At 38.1% G+C, this 21,242-nt stretch overlaps 2 protein-coding genes across 3 annotated transcripts in view; both read left to right on the top strand.

The window, feature by feature from the left end:
* The first annotated feature begins 60 nt into the window (after window positions 1-60).
* LOC102226026 (60S ribosomal protein L22) lies at window positions 61-2,866 on the top strand. Its single transcript, XM_005814039.2, has 4 exons — window positions 61-141; window positions 455-565; window positions 821-945; window positions 2,678-2,866. Exons 1-4 carry the CDS (start codon window positions 130-132, stop codon window positions 2,817-2,819), a joined length of 390 nt encoding a protein of 129 aa, XP_005814096.1. The 5' UTR covers window positions 61-129; the 3' UTR covers window positions 2,820-2,866.
* Window positions 2,867-3,837: 971 nt separating this feature from the next.
* The window catches only part of chd5 (chromodomain helicase DNA binding protein 5), a 45,597-nt gene continuing 28,192 nt past the window's right edge, over window positions 3,838-21,242 (top strand). For both annotated transcript variants that reach the window (XM_023325309.1, XM_023325308.1), the window contains exons 1-4: window positions 3,838-4,229; window positions 14,508-14,659; window positions 19,838-20,056; window positions 21,019-21,137. In XM_023325309.1, coding sequence (XP_023181077.1) covers window positions 4,163-4,229; window positions 14,508-14,659; window positions 19,838-20,056; window positions 21,019-21,137 — 557 coding nt within the window. In that variant the 5' untranslated portion in view covers window positions 3,838-4,162. The remainder of the gene's footprint in view (window positions 4,230-14,507; window positions 14,660-19,837; window positions 20,057-21,018; window positions 21,138-21,242) is intronic.

Genomic DNA, 21,242 nt, shown 5'->3' with positions numbered 1-21,242 from the left:
AAACATTATTTCATCGTGTGAGATGTTTACTTAATCAACTTCAGATAACGCGATTCGATCGATTGAGCAGGGAAGTATTTTACTTCCTGCGCAGCCACAGCTCCTTCCTTTTAGCTCAGCGTGTCAGCCATGGCTCCAATAGTGAGTAGTAGTCCCGTAAAAAAGTGTACAGAGAGAACATGTCTTTTACTCTCTTTGTTATCCATATATGTCTTTGTAGTCGGACTAACATGCTGCAGACATTTTGACTGTTTGAGCCTTTTTATTAGCTTTAACTAATGTATATACTTGAGGGCACGTTGCAATGAGTGGTACAGCTAATGTTAGCAGTTGCAGCGTAACAAGTCTATAAGAATGTCTCCAAAGAAAAGAAAAAAACACTTTCGCTTTACCATTTGCCGACATAAGGTACATGAGTTTAAAACAAACTTATGCGTTTGTGTTTGTATTGTAGAAGAAGCTGGTGGCCAGGAAGCCTGGTGGAAAGAGGAAGAAGCAGACCCTGAAATTCACTCTGGACTGCACTCATCCCGTGGAGGACGGCATCATGGATGCTGCCAACTTTGTGAGTACCTCCATTTACACTCCAATAACATAATTGTTACACCTGTGTGCTGGATGGTATATGCCAACTTAATTTGGATCAAACCCAATGTGATGTTACAATACCTTTCTGTTTTCACTGAAGGGAAAAACACATCTCCTTTAAGGGGCAATAGGGAAAAAAAAGTTTGTTTTTTTATTATTATTTCTATCCCATAAAGGCTTATTTTTACTGACTTCTGATCCTTTCTACTTCCTTTGTATTCATCGCATGCAGGAGAAGTTCTTGCAGGAGCGTATTAAGGTGAACGGCAAAGCTGGGAACCTTGGTGGAGGGGTGGTCTCCATTGAGAGGAGCAAGAGTAAAATTGCCGTGAACTCAGAGGTTCCCTTCTCAAAAAGGTATAAAATGCATCAAAACACTGTCGTGCTGCAGAAGTGAACAAACACCATCACAGTCTAGACTCTAGACGGTTGTTGTATTTAGGTGGTGGAAAGAATTTGACAACTGAAGATAAATAGTTGTGTATAACACCAAAGATATGCCATGTTGAATGCTTTGCCTAAGCATTTATCTTTTGCAGCTAATATATGGTTGCAAATGTTTTTTATTAATTGCTTAGTGGAATGGAAACACCTTTTTCACATAACATGAGTCACATGGTCAACATGCAAACTGCGAAGAAGAAGACAGGAAGTAGTTGGAGTGTGATGGCTCGGAATGCTTTTTGTAATGACTTATTGCATGAACAAACTTAGTCATGTGTGTTTTTAATTGCGTTTTTTGTTTAATGGAAGCATCACAATTGTGAGTTTGTGTTTTTTTCGTTTTTACATTAGTCGAATATAGACAAAGTTTTGTTGACGTTTGTAAAGGAAATGCAGCTAGTGGTTGCTGGACTGCGTTGATGTTAACTTTACTTCATACTGAGCATGCATATCCTAACAGTGAAAAGGAGAACTCTCCTTTAACAGGAGTAAACTTCCATCCTGTCTCAAGGTTAAACCGACAGGTTTATCATCTATAAAAAAAAACAACATGAAGCTATTGACTGCAATAATTCAGCCGATGTCACTCAAGTAAAGTGTGACAGCTGAACAGAATAACTAGGCTGAGTATAACTTCTTTGAAGAGAAAAACAGAGAGAACTAAGTTATTGACAACAATAACTACAGATGAATCATCAGTGGAAAGTAGTAGGAGAAAATAGCAGAGTTAGAAAAGGTGGTAAGTGTCTTCAAACAGCTTCAACCTTTAGCACCATAATTACAGAAATAGCTCAGCAGATCCTATTACGTTTTAAATATAAACTTCATTAAGAAGGAAAGTTTTAGCTTATTCTTTGACTAAATGAGGTGTCTTCTTTATTGACAGAACCTTGGGGTTGGTTCCACAGGAGAGGAAATAACTTAAGGATTGGTCTTTTGTTTTATTTCACTCCTGTAAATGGTTTTAAAAAATGAGCATGAGATTTGTTGCTTTACTGTGTTTGCTACAAATCAGCTTTTTATTGGTGTTAAGAACGAACTGAGGAACAAGCAGGTTATGGGAGGGTGGTGGTTTATAGAAAACCACTTAATACATCTTCACAGTTCTCAACATGCATTGAGAGGCGCTTTTTAAATTGGCACAAAATATACAGTAGTCATCAAGTTTTTAAAAGAACCGTTGCCAGCCAGCTATACTTTCATATAAATACTATGAGGTTTTACAGTTACACTTGAAAGTTTTGACATTTGTCAGACTTGTATTAATTACAATTACTTAAAACAAACGTTAGAATTGATTTTTAGGTATATATTGTTTCTTTTTTCAAAAGGAACGAGAGGCACAAAGCTTTCACATCATTGCCACCAGAGGGCGACTGTAGCGCCAATTCATAAATAGAGCTTTCTTCATTGTACCTGAAAGAAGTCAATCAGAAATGTTGCAACTAACCTTTACATAAACTAAATGACCTGAAGTGAAAAACAAAACTTTTTGATCCAGCTATGAGGACAATAAATTGCTTTTGTGATTCATTCAGATCTTATACTGTTAAAACATGATTGCAATACATACCATAATGATGCATTGAGTTTATCTTATGCATTAAATTGAACTCAAACTCAGTCATGTGTTTCTGTCTTTTAGGTACTTGAAATATCTCACCAAGAAGTATCTAAAGAAGAACAACCTCAGGGATTGGTTGCGGGTTGTGGCGAACACCAAGGAGAGTTATGAGCTGCGCTACTTCCAGATCAACCAGGACGAGGAAGAGGAGGAAGAAGATTAAACCAAATATCTCTAATAAAATGTCACCAGACAAAAGAAATGTGTCCAGAATATTTTTCAGATTGTGTTGTTTCTTTTCTGTAGCTTTTTATTTCACAAAGTCTCTTCAAGATTAGAAATCTTTGTGAGATGTTAGCAACCACAGAAGTCCAAACTATGTAAAATGTGTGCAATAAGCAATACAACAAAAGTGACAGAAATTCAAACAAAGTGATCTCAAGAAAGCTGCATTCCAACTTCATGAATTTATGGAGTTTTAGTTTAAGAATTTTTATAGGTTGTTCCATGACTGTGATGAATATAGGAACATGCTCTTGCCAATCTATCTGAACCGTGGAAATATTCAGAAAAAAAAAACTACTGGGAAAGTTCACAAATATAACTAAAACATCTGTCATTGTTTTACAGTTTGCATACAAATGTACTTGTCAGAGTTAAATCTTTTTGATTATTTATTTGGCTCGATTAAGGCCAAAAAAACCCAAAAAACAGTAAGAAGCAAAGCTTTGCAAATGCTGGGCTATTAGGGCTTAATAATAGAAACTAATATCACTGTAAAATGTCTCCACTTATTTTATTTTTTTTGTAGTGTGATAAGTTAGGTAAATCTGAAACTAGGCTCCCGTAGTGGGATGTACCGCTGTGCACCTGCAGTAGCGATTGAAAACGAACGACCGGAAATCAGGACATAAAACAGCTTTGACTTTATTTTCTACAAAAACATTTTAAAGCCGAGTATTCTTTTCAGTCTTGACATACTGAAGCACAACCGTTCATCAATGTCTATGATTTTCTACTTGCCTCTTTTTGTACATTTAAAGCTACGGCTGTGAGTGATGTGTGAAGCAGCTGTGGCAGAAAGCTGCAGAAGTTTGGCTCTGAATTTCCCGGACTTGCAAGCAGAAGCGTGCAGCAGACAGGCGCTGGCATGCATTCTTCTATTAGCCGCACAAGGAGATGCTCCGTGGTGTTTTTTCCCCCACAGTACTAGTTAAAGTAGTAACTAGGAGAGTATGACTAACTAGTTGTGGAGAAACTATGGGATGCATCGTCATGGCAACAGACCAGACGTCACAATCTGGGCATGTGTGTTCCATTTTTGTCTTTCTTATTTTTCAGACTGGAAGACCTGGATATAGATCTGTAGGGAAAAGAATATAAATGTTCATTTTGTATTTTTTTTTTATCCTGGAGAAAAAAAAAGCCGGTTTTGACTGCAAGACTTAAAAAAAAATCCACTGAGCGAGTTCTTTTTGGGTGAAGAAAGAGACTGTGCTGCGGCGTCTGGAGGGTTAACTTTCAGTATTCCCAGCCTAAAAGGGGTTTGGGGGCTATGAGATAAAGATGCCGGGGTCGCTGAGTAATGAAGACGAGGGACAGGACGACATGGATTTTGAAGACGATATGCCAGGTGAGGGAACGAAGGGAGGCGGGGTGTCCTTCACATTATTTTTGCGCCGCTACGCCTTGAATGCGGGGAAAAGGGCTTGTCCTGCGTTCCTGAGACCAAAGAGGAGGAGGAGGAGGAAGAGTGGAGCGGTGCAATAAGCAGAGTCATTCCTTTTTTTCCTTCCTCTTTTACGACCCGGTGTGTTGAAGGTGGTGTTTTTGGATTTGCCTCCGGCTGTCCCTAAACATCCAGCTTGCTTTGGGGGTACCATAGAAATCCAGCTTTGCTTTTTTTCCCGAGCTGTTGTAGCTTTCACAGGCTACATGCGTTCAGAAGTAAAACGCTTTCCGCTTTATAAAATAATTAGAAAAACACACACAAGTTGTGTCCTGGGTTTATTGTGGTTTATTGTCGCTGCAGTGTCCGTTTTATTTGTGCTGATTTTGTCATCAGTGCCTTTGAATAGAAATTGGCTGCAGAGACGCCATCCTGGTCAGGTTTGTTGAAGATGCGCCGCCGACTATGATCCAACTTTATTTCTTTATTTATTTCTTTGGGCTCTGCATGGCCGCAGAGGTGTGAAAGCCACGTGTGGGCTACAATAAACAGCTTGTTCTGTTGCTTTGCGCACTCATGACAATGTCACCAGCACAGTTAGCTTTGGGTCGTGCATTAACCTAAATTACGTCCAATCTAAATTCTTCAGCTGCAGCTCTGCCTAGTCGCATCAAAGCTGCATTCAAGACAGATTCCTGCTGTATTTTCTGTTTTTGCTCAATTAATACTTTGCAGTATGATGATGCAACTTTTTTCTCTTTTTTTTTAAGTTTTGTGGTTCATGATACCGTTTATTCTTGCAGAAAATCTCAACTACCCAGTGGTCTTTTGTTTAAAAAACAAATACTGTAATAGTTTTTAGGGCAAGAGCTAAATAGTGGGGGTGCTAAGCTTAAACTGTTCTTTGTTGTTGCTGTGCACTACCAGACAGCTTGCTGAAAAACCACTACAGTTTTTTCTCACCTACTACAAAATCTTATTGGGGTCTTTGGAAATATTTGTTTTATTTTTATTTCTTTAGGATATTCTTTTATTTTTTATGTTCTTGCAAAAATGGACTGCTATAGTAAGGGGCATTGAAATTAGAATAACAGTTATGTTTTAATAATATTATTTAGCTGCATTAATAGTAATAATTGGTTTGCTATTTTTAAGTCAATTCAATTAAATTCTCTAATATGCCTTTTGTTATATTTTCCGTGTACCATGAAAATCAATCAAGTTTATTTGTGTAGCACATTTCAGCAACAAGGCAGTTCAAAGTGCTTTACATCATGAAAACATAAAGGCATCACATCCTTTGGGAAACCAGTACCAGACATTATTCTGCCAAGTTTCATCATTAGAATTATCAATACACATCAAATATGTGGGTCCATGTTTTGGTTATTTGTGGGTCAAAAGCAATTTTTAGCCTTGATTTAAACAAACTCTGTGTTTCAGCTGTTTTGTTGTTTTCTATGAGTTTGTTTCAGATTTGTCATGCACAGAAGCTGAATTCTGCTTCTCTTGATTAAGTTGATAAAACTACCTAATTTAGTTCAGCTCAAACCAGTGATGTTTCACCATTTTATTTCATTCTGCTTTGAGCATCTATTTGTTTGAATCTTGAGACAGTGCTTAAATAATAAATCTCCTCCTGCTTCTATCTCAGATCATTGTGTTGAAAGGTTGTGTCTTTAACAGACTGAGTGAAAAAAAAAAACTACGAATGAAAAATTCCAGGAAATATCTGTGCACAATGACTCCTGTCATTACTGTTACAGACTCAAAGTTAAATAGACTTGAAATACTGTATCTCTTATCAACTAAAACTTAATTTGAGAGAAGCAATGAATTAAAGTCTCCTTTGTGCTATTTTTTTATATTGTACCATATTAATATTGGGCAAAATAGCACACACCTCCATGTGTATATGTCCATAAATATCTAAAACTGATTGTAATATGTAAAATGCAAGCCTTATAGACAGAGTGTCATGAAGAGGGAGCTGAGTTTAGCCACTGTTACTCTGCACCAGAAGAAGTCAGTTGAGGTGGTTTGAGCATCTGATCAGGAAGCCTGCAGTTGGTGGCTTTCCCAGTTGATGTCCCCCAGAATAAGCTGAATACACAGCAGATAGATGTATGTGTTTCCATCCGTAGCTGCTCCCCTCTTAATTCAATCCTGGATAAACAGAAGGTGGATGGGTTGATGGGTGGATTATCAAAATATTGATGAATGCTTCAATCATTGACAATCAGCATCTTTATAAGTTTGTAATGATGAAGAGACAAAATGATACTAAGAAAGGAAAAAAAAATTATTATATCACTTCTGACTTGCAGGCGCACCTTGAGAGAGAACACAATGACCCAATTGTTTATTAAACATGCATTTAAAAATAAATATGTACTTGTCTGTCATAAGCCAGTAGATATCCAAGCAACGATGCAATTTGAAAAAATACATTTTTGGTAAATTAGTTAAAAACTTTAAGTCCTGGCTCAGTGTCATTAAGTTTTTGGCTGTCTAAGGACACACTTCATACAACATATTCCACAGTGTATATTGCAGATGGTTTGAACGTGATTAATATTGATTGCACTGTCATGGAAATATTTTGTCCAGAAAGTACCAAGAATATAACAAATTTGTAATATATGACTAGGATGTCATATGATATTACAAATCTGTTATTTTCTTGGTAATACATGCAAAAGACTTTGGTCAAATAACAAAGATTACGCTCTGTGTCATAAGCCCAGCACTTTTTTAAAGAGGCACTCTTTCAATTAAAACACAACAGTTTGGGAGTCTGTCTTTGAGGGACTTCATAACCATAGATTCTGTCTCATCAAGTCTGCATTCATCACAACTCATGGGTTGGCCTCAGTTCCTTTGTGTTGCTCAAGAAGCTTACACTGTCACAGGCTGTTTTGTTATGTTTTCTGCTTTAATTGCTTTGTTCTTTACTAAAATTAAGAGATTATCATGGGCTTTTGTGTGCCTGCAAATGTAATCCTCTGTTGGATAAGGGTCTATTTTTGGATCACAAACTGTGAAGGTTGACACAATTTTTCTTCCTGCTGTGCATGCACATAGCCTAAGAATGAGAGAATCTTTTTGCAGTGCGTGCGCATTTGCAGATTAGCAGTACCTCGTTTCAGTACTGTTTTTTTTCCTGTTCTTTACAGGACTCGTTGAATTTAGATCATATTGTTTCTTATTACCTTTGTCCTTCCATCAGCATGAGCACTTTAGTTTTTAATAGCATGTTTGTATCTTTGTTTGAATCCTGCAGTCATCCATAAGGAAAGAAAATCTTTACTTTCTAGATTTTTATGGAGCAGGAATGCTGAGCAGCATTAATTGCTGTAGGTAATTGTACATTAGGGCCAACAGAAAAGGAAATAATGTTACAGTATTTCCAGTTTGTTTCAACTTCACTGAGGATTTGCATGTGAACCTCTTTTTGAATGGGTCAGTATGCTAGCCAAGTCCTTGGAGGAAGGTCAGAAATGTTTCTGTTATCCAATTAAAATTTTTACAGACAGGCGGTTTGGCAAGTAGAGCTTTAGTCATCTTCCTAACTGAAACCAATGCCAGATTTCCCTTGGGAAAGTGACTCATCTTCTTCCAACACCTGGCACAGCCTGGTACACTCACCAAACAAAACATTTTTTTTGTCACAGCTTTCCTTCCAGGGCCTTCACGGACCATTAGCTATATTCATTGGTCTTTTTATTCGTTACGTGTGTATTTGCTTGATAACAAAGTTTCCAATCAAGCAGGAGAAGCTCCAAGTATGTGCTTCACAGCTGGCATGAGGTTTACTTCTTTTAATGTTGTATTTGGTTTAGGTTTAACAATTCTTCTGTCTTTGTGTAAAGATAATTCAGTTTTAGACTAATCTGCCCAGAGAATATAATTTCAGAAGTCTTGTTCTGCAATAAGTCTTTGGCACTGTGTAGGTGCATTAAAGCCCAGATTGCTTTGATAGCTGCCTTCAGCTCATCTCCCCTCTTTGGTAGGAACACCATGGTCATAGAATCAGCTTTTGGTACCTTTGCCAGTGTGTTTAGGTGCCAAGTCCTGCTGGAAAATAAAATCATCTTCTCCATACAGCTTTTTAGCAGAGAGAAACATGAAGTGCTTTAACATTTCCTGGTAGATGGAAAGAGCATTTTGATATATGGAATGTGACTTTTGTAGCACATGTCTCATATTCTGTGTGGCGGCTCCTCTGGAATGGATTTTCCTTGACAATCCTCCTTCCTTGACTGCTGTTGTCTCTATTCCTGGTGTACCTTTTCCTACCAGGTTCCTTCCTTCCACTCAATTTTTTGTCAATATGCTTGGGTACAGAACTCTGTGGACAACCAGCTTCTTCAGGCAATGATCTTTTGTGGCTTATCCCCCTTGTAAAGGGTGTCAATGACTGTCTTCTGCACATCTGTCAAGTCAGCTGTTTTCCCCAGGATTGTGTAACCTACTGATCCAGAATAAGAGAAATGTCAGTAAGTTCACTGCTATGCTTGATCATTTTCTATAAATTGTGTAACTCCCATGAAAAACTGTAGACTTAGTACATAAGACAGCAAGGAGCAGCATTTCTCTTTCATTATCTTGGAAACCACTATAACTAAAGCAATGCACATACATGCATGTACATGTGCTTTCTAAGATAACTATACCATGAATGTTAAACTCAAAACTTGACATGGAAGATAAAGGTAAAGTTGATGTTATCCTAACCATACTAACTGGGTACTTTATCTGATGCACTCGGTTAGTACTTGGTTAGATACCAGAAAAAAAAAATTATTGCAAACATTCCTTTTAATTATGTTTATATAATTGTGTATAATTGTCAGCTGCACATCAATGGTGCATGATCTTCCATTCCACAACATCCCAAAGGTCCATTATTGGATTAAAATCTGGTTACTATGGGAGCCGTTGGGGTAGAGTGAACTCATTGACATGCTCAAGAAACCAGTTGGAGATGATGAACTTTTTTTACATCTCAATTTTTGACAGTTCCATGCGAATGTCACCACTAAAATTGAGAATCAGTTTACGATGCAGCGTTTTGTCTGTCTGTTACAGTCCTATTTTCTCAGATTCTTTGTTGATTGTTGTCCAAGTTTCCTATTTTTAGCACAGGAAAGGAGATGATCCACTGCTGGATCATCCAGGAGTGATCCACTCCAGGATCACTCCACATATTGGCATAACAAATCACTGATTTATGGTCAGCCATTCATTCATTGTTCTGTCATTCCAAGTATAGTTTAAAAAGTTTCTAGATTTGAACACTATGTGAACAGTGTAATCCAAAGCTGTCACCTTACAACGTCTGAGCCATGTCATTAACTGTGCATCTAAGAGAGATGTAAGGCTTGCTGTGTTTCCATCATGTCTTGCCTGGCAGGCACCAAGCATTCATCTGAAACATAAAAGAGCTCCCTGTTTGAGATACTGAATACGTGCACTGCGGGTTTTCCTTTGAATGTGAGAAATATTAAGAAGAAAGAAACATGTGTATCTAGCAGAGGTGTACAGGAGAGTTGTAGACACCTCTATCCATTTCGGTTAACGTTTCACCTTTAAATGTTGTCTGGAGACATTGATCACATAAGTTAACAATAGAGTTTTGGAGACAAATTTAATCTGACTAGCCCAAGATAGCACAATGGGCTTGACATTGCCTCTGATTAAAGCTTTAAAATCAAAGTACTGCACTTATAGAGTACCTCCTGCTAGCTTTGCTAAGTAGCAGATAAGTGGTTGTTGAGGTTTGTGTGCCTACTATACAGGAATCCCTCCTCCCCAGTCTCACACTCCTGCTACCCAGGGGAGTGGTAGACTGCAGGGCTAGTGTTGGCTGATTGACTTAGATACATGTGCTGCATACTTGATGCCTTCCGGTCTGTCAGTGTAAGACACAGAAAGAAGGAAGACATGCAGATAGATGGACCAAAAGAGACAGGCAGGAAAAGACTGAGAATAGGAATTAGATCTGCTCAAACTCCACAGGGCAGTTACATCCCATGTGAATCTGATGTGTTGTTTGGGGATGTCTGTCTCCCTTACTTACTCTGTAACCCGCTCTGACATCACTGAAGTCTGCTGCGCTCAGCAGTCAGCACGTTTGTTCACAGCAGCTGTTAGACTGTACAGCTGACAACCCGCAGCCAGTCGCTTTAGTCCCAGCAAGCAGAAGACATGCACTGTGTACCTCAGTGGTCCTCCTGGGAGTTACCATTTACCGGCAGGCGAGCACTCCATTTATGTGTGTTTTGATGATTAAAGTTGATCCACACTCAATGATGTGTGAATATGAGACTTATTGTGCAAAATGCCCTGCTGGTCTGATATTGATTCATCATGTTTATTTCAAAAGAGAATAATTGTATATTTTAATGAAGTGTGTTTTCCAATGTAAAAATAATAATAATAATAATAATAATAATAATAGAAAAAATGATATAGTGCTATTTGGTTTAACACTAGATAGAATAATGAAACCTTGAAAGAAAGCAAGCTCATTAAAAGATTCAGGTTTTGAAATTGAAGATGTCAGAAATGAAAACCGTTACTGAGTTGAAACAATGTTCTGCCTATTTAAAACAAACATGATTCTTTCTTTGAAACGCATTTATATGTGTTACACCTTTTAAGAAATCTACTTTATTTGAACACAATTTGACGAAAGGAAAAATACAATTTACAATTTTATTTGAAACAACAAATTATCAAATTGCCAGCAGGCTTAGGATCACTTTTGAAGATTAAGTTGCTGAATTTAACTGTAGCCTGACTCAGAATTTTGCACACTTTCTGACATTGCAAACAAAGCTTTATAAGTCTATAAGTCTTTTTACAAATTCTCAGTTGAAATAAAAACTGTGACTTTGCAATTCTTAAAGACTCGACACAGAAGACAATGTCACTCACTCTCCTTACCTATGGAATTTGCGTGAGGAGGTGACTGTCACTTGCCTTACTCCAGCCAAGCAACCAGTGAAATTCGTGCGTGTAACATTTCGAGCTTGTGCACATAGATGTGCTCACATGGGGCAACACAAGAAATATTCACCTTTTGTTGCTGTCACACTCATGTCTCTATGTTGAGTTCACTCCAATGGCAGAAAACTTTTGCCTTTCACTGTCATTCATCGCTCCCTGTGTGTCAAGCCCATTACACATTTTGTTTTGATCTAAACTATTCTGTTGTAGCTCTGGCTGTGTGTCTAGAGATGTTGTCCTGAGTACCTTTGCTGACTTGTGGCAAACATTTTGACAAATGAGACTTCTAATTTTTCCAACCTGGATTACATGGCCATTGACAGGCCGAGGTTATAGATGACTAATTGTTATGTTTTCAACAGATTCCCTAAAATAAGCTGTGGATCTCTGCAGCTCCTTCAGACTAACCAGGGACCTCTTAGCTGCTTTCTCCAATTAATACCCTCCCTGCCAGACCTTTCTGTGTGGCAGATTGCCATGCAATGCCAGATCTGATGTTGTACTATACATTTTTCTATTTTTAATGACAGAACACTCTGATGGTGACTCTGTCAATCAATCAATTAGTCAGTCAATAGATCACTAGATCAGTCAAAGTTTTTTGTTGTTCCAAACATCCTCAGTTTTGAGATTAAATTCCTCACAGGTTGACTTGATTAGTGACTTTCAAAGACATTTGATTTTTTTAGGCATTATCTATAGCTGTGAAATAGTGTACCAGTACCTTTTACATTTTGCAGTCTTCTGTTTTCTTTTGTTTAAAAATTTAAATGTATAGCTTGCCAATGCACAATGTATGTGTCAATGGCAACTTGCAGATATGTTATCCACAGTTACTTCTCACAGTGCATGGTGCTGCAAAACAAAAGACTTATTGTCATGAATGGTGCTGGTCATTTAAGTCTCAGTAGCACTTTGTCCTAGAACATCTTGTCCTGAGTGAGGGTAATCAATACCTTGCAGAATGGAGTGGATTTAAAGGAGAACTTGTGAAACAGCTTGTATTAATGGCATCAGGACAAGTATTCTTTTTCTTTTACAGTTTTTCTAACTTTAACTTTGAAACCCTCCAAAAATTGCAACCCCCGACACCCCCCAAAAAAGCAAAACAAAAAAACAAAAAAGAAACCAAACAGGTTTTCAGTTTGTGAAATGTGTACCTATTTCAAACATCACAGTTTTTAAAAACTGTTGGTGTTTCAAAAGAAAAGAATACATTTACTTTGTAACTCAATCTTAGGGACAGGTATTTTCTTAGTTGCATCAGTCAGAACAATCTAAGGTCCTCGTCTAAATTTTCTTCAGACAATTTGACAGATATCCAGCAGTCTGACACTTTTCAAACTGATTTCAAACAGTTTTGTAATCAGTATCTTTGGGATAGTGCAGAAAATTTGTATGTGACTGTTTCTATATTTTTTCTGATGCATACAAAGTAGCTATAACTTGCCACCACAGAAATGGCTGTGGCACAAGATGATAAATCACACAAGTTGGCTGTCAGATTTGTTAATATCAAGCTAGAATGAGAAAACAATTAATATTGAGAACTGCAACAAATTCTTCTCAGCTTTCAAATGCTTTTTATATGTCCTGCTGGCATCAAATACAAATTGAGCTAAATCTAACAATAAACATTTCCTTGTTTTTCCAATCAATATTTAGCTTTTTTCTGTTTTTAAGAGCACCAAGTGGGTGAAATAGATTAATTTTGGGATTTCCATGAATCCATAAGGTGTCTAAATTAATCATTTTAAAAATTCCTTTAGCAAGTTACACCTCTACCACACAAATATCACTAAACCATAGTTAAACCTCTAGCTTAATTATAACTGGAAATTTGATCAGTTCTTGGCAGAAGTGAAGAAATTCTTTGAAATGACTTGGTGTCTTATCACAGATCAATTTTGTAAATTAAAATTTTTGACAAGGTTCTTATCAAGGATTGTGGGACTGTGGAAGGTGGGCCTTCCAGAAATCTAAAGCTAGACTGCTTTATCCTATCTGTTAAAAAACAAGATCTTATGTGTTTAGGATCACTGTCCTGTTAGCGTGCCGTGCTGTATCTGTCACTCTGAGAAAAAAGGATAATTGGAATGTAAAGGAACAACCCAGGAACTACCAGCCTGGTAAAAACCAACCCCTTGTTCTATGCTTTTCTCCATACAGAGGGTCTGGACCCTCAGCTATTGAGAAACAATTGCTAACTGGAAGCATAAATTCTATTGAACTTTTAACTGACTGGATCTGATTGTTGTGTGCCTGCTCAATTAAGTTTTTCAGAAATTGTGTGTGCCGTAACAATCCCGTGGGGAGTAGGGCCACAACATCTTTGCCAGCAATTAAATGTCTTGCTTTGACTTCAGTTGCTTAATATTTGGAAGGGTGGCCAACATGAACTGATTTGCTTCATTCACTTCCTTCATTACCATTGCCAAACTATAACCAGGGCAGACTACAATTCTAAAACAGCACAGAAAATTTACGTAGTTTTTCACAATTCCTTTTGTTTTCTGATTGGCTCGGTTGAACCACAATGGGAGAAATCAAGTTTAATGGTAGAAATCACAAATGGAGCAGTGAAGGGAGATGAGAATCAAGCTGAACTGTGCAGGAAGGCAGTGGCCAGGCTAAGGGACTAACCACGTGTTGCTTCAATGAATTTGAACTTGCTGCAACAGATGTGTTACTGTCCACAGTGAAAAACATTTTACATAGCCACTGACTTTGATGGTGACAAGCAGAAAATTATCACCTTAAGGTTTTGAGGGTTTTTTTTACCACAAGAAATATTTAACTTATTAAGAAACATTTTACCAATTATGTGAGTCTGTGCTGATATTTGAGCCTATAAATGAGGCCCTGTGCTAAATAGAGGTAATATATGAAAAATTCAAACTTATGAACCCAATTCTCGTTGTCAAAAATACCACATTTTTCTTGAACATATATTCCACCCTGAAATATGATAGTCCAGATATTTTTAAAGACCAGCATTAATATAACATTGATTCCTATGATAAATGTATGTAAACCTCACAGTGAATCTTTAAGTTGTCTGTATTTCATTTCTTTCGGTCCTTGCTTCCACAAATACTTTTCTTTTTAGTCTCTCTTTCATGTCTTTTTTTTTTTAAAGAAAATTAAAAATAACTATTAAAAACTATTTCAGTTTATATGGCATATTTTCTTAAGTATGAACATGAACACATTTTTCTCTGTGTCCAGATGAAGATGACGAAACTGAGCGCAACACCGTTCCCCTCACGGCCCTTGCGAGCTTCTTCTCTGATGATGACTCCCTCAAAAAGCAGAAGAAGAAAAAGCCCAAAAAGATAAAAGAGGGGAAAATACCCAAAGTTAAGAAGAGGAAAAAAGAGGTAAGATCTTGTTCACACACAGCCCCGTCTGTCATCACCTCAAACACAAAGGTTTGCCAGGAATTCTGGCTCAAGCTGTGCGGCCTCATTCTTTGATTCTCACGCTATCACAGTTTTGATGCTTTTGCAATTGGATCAGAGTTCTGGTTTGGCTGCTGGACTGCCTCTGTAATCGAAATGAGAGGCAGTGGACTGTTTCGGGCCTAGGGGAGGTTGGCAGCAGAGTCACTGTTACTGCCAGTGTAAGCTGTGGGCGCCAAGTGCCAGTTTAGAGTGTGGATTTGTTCCTGTGGTGCTGGTGCTTAAGGCTGGGGCTTTGGGGTCAAAGGGACAGAGTTTCAGCCAATGTAGCAACTGTAGTCACAGTTGAGCTTTGACAGAGGTGATTTGACATCAAGACTTATTCGGAATTATATAAAATTTTAACAGCATTAACTTGTCCTTAGAATAACTTATTCAACAATGAAGATGCTGTATAATCCAGCAGCCTACTTAATGATAACAAGGCAGAGAGAACATTGGTCTAAAATGTAGACAGATAACACAGAATATCTGGAGACATTATCTATTTACAGAATAAAGATGAAGGATGAGGTTTTCATGCCAATTTCCTATAGTGTTTATCATAATATTATGTTTTTCTGTATGCGTGATACTTAGGCTGGAGTAGGAAACAACAATTAGATCAGGAGAGCAAAGTTTAAAGCAGCATGGTAAAGCAGTGCACACATTCTCCTGAATGTAACAGCTACTCATCAGGAGTATTGAATGGTCCAGAAACAAATTTGCTACAATTACATCACAAATCCTGTTCACAGTCAGTCTTAGAAGACAAGCATTGAGTCTAACAGTGGTGTCACATTTAGGAATATTGGAGAAAGTACCAAAAAAACAGTTATTTTTGTAACTTTAGATAGTGTGGTGTTTAGAGAAAACTAGCAATTTAACCAATTGACTTGACTCATACCAGATGGCAAATAGCACATGTGGTCCAAATTAGGAGCTCTCTTTCTTCAAACATTGTATCTCTAGTTAAGAAAGGTGTGGATCAGTGGACTAGACTCTAATCTTGTAATGGCAAGGTAAGGTTTTATCTTCTTTACTTTAACTGATGGCAAATGCCACAATCATTTAATTTCCAAACTTACAGCTAATCTGTGACCTAAACTTAACATGTACCTTAAAGTTGTTGTTGGTGTGCATAGATGGAGACATTGTTTTCAACCACTTTAAGTTTTGAAAAGAAATGCCCAGCTCATGTATGTAAACGTATTATCACTACTCTTAGACCTCAATGTGAATCAAGCCAAGGCCTGATGACAAAATACAATTAAGCTACTCTTCTGTCAGTCACTATGACAGCAACGGTAACAAAGACTAATCAGATGTGAAATAATAGGAGTCAAAGCAGACATGGTGTAGTGTTATCCTCTTGTTCCAGATCTTCATCTTGATAATTCCTCTGTTTACTCATTCATCATTATTTCTTTTCCTGTGCTAGTGCTAGTTTCTAGTAGCTCAAAAATATAACTTTACCTTAAAAATATATTTGCAACATCACCCTAGTAACAGTGTCCAGCTGTACCTCTATTCTGTAGGTCCTCCAGAAGTAGATAGCTAACAACCTACTGTGAACACTCCATAGGAGTTTTTGTGCAGCAGTCTTTCACCCTGGCTAACTCAGTTAGAAAAACTGCTGTAATTTCCTCACAGCACATCATCTAAAATGTGCATGGCTTTACCAATAAACATGCCAAACCCCCCCAAAAGACTGGTGAAATGTTCGACATTACAAAGAGTAATAATTAACTGCCTAAATTATGCATTGTACATAAGTCAGGATCTAAACAAGTTGTCTTGTGCCTCCTTGGTTTTCTAAACACAAAACCTCAGTAATTACAGTAATTCAGTGTAATCTCAGTGTATTCTGCCCCTACATTGGCAGTGGCATTCACAGCACCAGTGTCATGGCCAGGATGTTCCCCAGTGTTGAGCTGGAGCTGCCAGCAGCGCTGCGAGGAGCTTGACTGGCCATGCTGCCACCCGGCCCTTTGGCTCTTTATGGCAAACTCTGAGCTCCGCTGGGTCTCACTGGGCTAATGAGGAGGGGAGACTCCCTCTGACTCTCTCTGTTCTAACCACCATGGAACACACTCTGGTATTCTCCTCTTTTTCACAAATATCTTTCTTTCTTTCTTTGTTTCTTCTTCTTTCTGTCTTTGTATCTATCTTTCTCTCTCTATGTCTTTGTCTTCTGTCATCTCTCTGAGCGGTTGCTACCACTGTAATTCTCCTCCAATCGCTCCCCAAAGGTTGGTGTCAGACAGGGTCTAAAAGTCAATTGGGGTCAGAAACTGTCAGTGGCATATCCCACTCTGAGGTTAGGGCTGCTAGTGGGAGGAATAAAAGAGAGAGCCACAGTATACTTGCTTCCCCTTTTCTCATCTGCAAGAAAAAAACAGATACAAGGAAATTAGGGTTTCTGGTTTTACTTTTTTCCCTTGGATTGTGAGTCAACAAAGAGCTGCTCTGATTTCATGGAAGAAAAGAGGCGGCCATTGTTTTACAACCCTAAAAACCCCTCACAGCAGTGATATTGTAATAAATTCTTATTGAGCTAGATTTGATAAAAAAAATCTACATCTTCATTTATTTGATATTTACCACAGCATCCGCTCCAGTTCCCCCAGGGCAGCAGCATTAAGGGAAAGCCGCTAATTTGATTAGCTTATCAGCACTTATCTGATTTTCTCACCCTTTGAAAGTAGAGGTAGCCACTTTACTGCTGTGCCGGAGAATCATCTTTTCATCTATGATATGTGTTTAACATTGAACTCTGGGCCACCACCAGGTTGTTGCAGTTCCAGTTCCAGCTTGTCCTTGTGGCTGCTCACAGTAGCAGTTCTGCTTCTTTGCTTTTTCCTCCTCCACCTCCACCTCCACCTCCATCTCCACCCCCATCCCCCATCCACAATCTTCAATTTGCTCTTTCTTCTCTCACTCGCTCTCTCTCTCTCCATCTTCTTATGCATAAATGAGATTTGTCTAGACGGGTGCTGAAGCACGGGCTTCGCAACCACAGGCCTCTGCATAACAAGCTCGTTATGCAAACGTGTCTGATTGGATGGCGCCGTTCCATTGGCTGCCACTGTGATGGAGTGTGTGTTTGTGAGTTTGTGTGTGCTTGGTGGTGGGGGGGAGGTGGATGAGTTGTATGATAGAAAAAAAGAAGAGTAAGGGAGGAAAAAGAACCAGGGAGAAGTTAGGATATAGACTGAGAGAGAATTTAAAGGAGTGGATGGGGTGAGGGAGGAGAACTATAAGATGTGAAGAAGAGAAAGTGGGAAGAAGATGAAGAGAAGTAGTGGGGGGATGAGGGGGGCAAAATCTAGAAAGAAAGAGAGAGAGCCAGACACTGCTCAGATTCGGTCACCATGGCAACACAGCCAGGCTGCTGGTAGGGTTGGCGGGCGCTGCAGCAACGTGAGCCTTACCACTGCGCTACAGAGCAAAACGCCTGCAAGTCTCTCCATGGAGCCAGGCAGGCCTGCAGAGCAACAGGCAGCGAACTGCACAAAGCCTCTGTGCACTCGTTTTACTCCACTTCTAGTGGACACACGTGTTCAGTAAGGCATGTTGTTTTGCCATACATTCCATGCAACTGCAAAATATTGGAAAAGGAAATATTAAAAAGACACGTCTACAAACTGATTGTAAATTTTGGACATTTGCAGTCCATAAAATAAAAATAATTAATAAGGCTTGACACAAACAAGGAGAGAAACAGCATTCATAAGGAACCTCCAGTGAATTTCCCACTCTCTTGATCACACAAACAACACCTGTTAACTGTTAAGCCCATATAGCCTTCCAGATGTCCCAAATTAAACAGGCAGGGCTCAGCTGAGTTTTTGATTAGCAGCATAGCAAAAGGTGTTCTGTTTCCTGGTTTCAATTAATAGTCAGCTCTTTAAGAGGATGCAAAATGCATGCAGCAGAACTTATGAACTCTGTTTTAATTGTTAACATGGATTCACATGCAGTAGAGCTGTTATATTATGAAATGTATGGCACGCTGGTCTTCTTCTTTTTAAGATAGACAAAATATTCTTCCAAAGTGACCTTCAAAAAGTAACATCATTCAAGCATCAGTACAATAAAAAAACAACTGTGGCATTACATATAAAGTGATAAATCTGTGCAGAAGTGGTGGTGGTGTAAAGAGAGGATGTTCTCTCTGAAATGGCGAGTTCATTTCTCAAAGCATTTATAGCTAAGCTTGTCATTACGAATAACAACTTAAAACAATATAGACTGGGATCTGTCTAGACTAAGCTAAGAGTATTGAGTTCAGTCTTATTGTATTTAAGCTTAATTATTTGAGTTTGACTGTAGCACCCATAGATAACCAATAAATGTATTGCATTCTGTAGTGACGTGTGTCTTTTTTGATTGACCGAGCAATAATCATGCAGAAACGATTGTGACTTGTACTCTGACACTGGATCTGTAAACATTTTGTGATGGAATATGCCTCAGCAGGACAGTGAGTGTCTTTGTGTTTGTATCACGGGCGTGTACCAATGTACAAAACCGCTTATTTTTTTGCTTTTTTTTTGATGCAAATAACTGTTTTCAGATATCACACTAAGTATACTGGATTCAAAGAGACAATTCTGTTACACAGACACACACACACCCCCATACACCCGCACACCCCCTCCCCCGCACACACACAAATATATATATATATCTATATATCTATGTATATCACACCTGCTAGATAGGTGTGATTAAGAATTGGGATAAGAGTTCAAAGTTCACACCAAATCTATTGGCACCTCTCAGCTATTGAGCTTACCCATGTCTGATTGTACAACTGTTTTTCTTTTCGTCTTCATGGTGATTTGTAAATAATTTGGTGTGTCTCTGCCACCTTGTGATAGCTGCATTGCATTATAACCAAGTTCACATCCAACTCAGGCAAGATTAAAAAGGAAAAAGAAAAAGCTTGATTGTAATTATAAAAATAAAATAATAAATATGCATTTTTCTTTGGGGAAAAATGGCTTTGGAAAATCATGGTCATTCACATTGTTGTTATCTGTAGAATTAGATGTAATGAACCTATGAAGTGTATGTATTTAAGCATATTTTGTGTCTTTGATTATACCCCAGGGAGGAATACAGCCAAGACTTGACAGTGACCTCGAGGAGATTTCAGAGGTAGAGGAGGAACGTGAACGGCCAGAAATTGGCTCTGAGAGCGAAAGCAGTGCATATGGCCCCACCAAAAAAAAGAAGAAAAAACCCAGGGAGAAAAAAGAAAGGAAGCCCAGGAAGAAGAAGAGAGATGAGGATGACGATGATGATGACGATGATGATGGTAACATGAAAGTAAGTCCACAGTAACAAGTCTATTGTACATGTAGATTGCATGTTCTATTCCATGCCTATAAATCTATAATATTCTCAGTCCTCATAGTTTATCCTTGATATACATTGTAGTTGACAAACTTAAAGGTATTTTGTACAAATACGGCTGACAGAACATGGCATACTTAAGAATAAGTGGAACCTTCTGTGGGAACTCCCTCTTCTGACTTCATTTGATTTTCTCAGTAAAAAAAGTGACTGCATGAGAGACAAATCAAACAAAGAGACACATCAGATTTAAGTAACAGTAAAAGTACATTTTTAATTAAGCAACAATTATCTGAAAGATTAGGACACTTGCTTGGGTTTCTAGAGCTCTGGACAATTTTACAGACAATAAAAAGGTTGACTTAAAATTATTTTGAGACCTCCTTAAAATCCCTGTCCATACCCATAACCTACTGCAATCTTCTTTATGAACGAATTAACTCTCACTTCAACAGCACTCAAAACTCCATCCTTCAAAAAGCACCCAGTATGATGTAGCTTTGTATAATTCTAGCTATTTTAGGAGGGAATGACAATTTTTCCATTTTACATAAGATTTTAAAAAGTATTTTCATCTTTGTTATTGCATATTTAAGTTACTGGAATATTTCACTATTGTCTAAATTGACAATACTTTTTGTCTAAATATTTTTCTTACAATTTGTTCTTCATCTTTTAAGATCCCTTTGCATTTCCAACCATTTGCAAATATTCTGCACATCATGTATTTCAAACACTTAAAGTACATTATCTTATTGGAGCTACGGTTCTCCAAACCATTTTATTATCTAACAGTGAGTCTTTCAAAGCAGAAGACTAATTGCACTGAAATCAGACCAGATTGATCATCTCCATGAAAGTAAAGTCTTCAAATAAAATTATTTTGTGTTTTTTTAGTAATAAACGCATTGTGCCTCTTGTCTTTGCTCCACTAGGAACCCAAATCCTCTGGCCAGCTGATGCAAGAATGGGGTCTTGAGGATGTTCAGTATGGGTTCACGGAGGACGACTACAAAACAATCACCAATTACAAGGCTTTCAGCCAGTTCCTCAGGCAAGCATCTACATTCCTTTGTATTATTTTTGTCTTTGTTAAACTGCTTTGTTTTCTTTCAATTCCAGTTGTTTGACAGAGTTCCCAGCTTAGAGCCTTCCACAA

This window comes from Xiphophorus maculatus, chromosome 20 (assembly GCF_002775205.1).
Source record: "Xiphophorus maculatus strain JP 163 A chromosome 20, X_maculatus-5.0-male, whole genome shotgun sequence".
Lineage (NCBI taxonomy): Eukaryota > Metazoa > Chordata > Actinopteri > Cyprinodontiformes > Poeciliidae > Xiphophorus > Xiphophorus maculatus.
The sequence above is the reverse complement of the archived record's forward strand: the minus strand, read 5'-3'. Positions and strand labels throughout refer to the sequence as shown.

Coding starts and splice junctions, on each gene's coding strand:
- LOC102226026 (XM_005814039.2), top strand. Junction 566..820: donor TCATGGATGCTGCCAACTTT/GTGAGTACCTCC, acceptor CATCGCATGCAG/GAGAAGTTCTTGCAGGAGCG. Junction 946..2,677: donor GAGGTTCCCTTCTCAAAAAG/GTATAAAATGCA, acceptor TCTGTCTTTTAG/GTACTTGAAATATCTCACCA.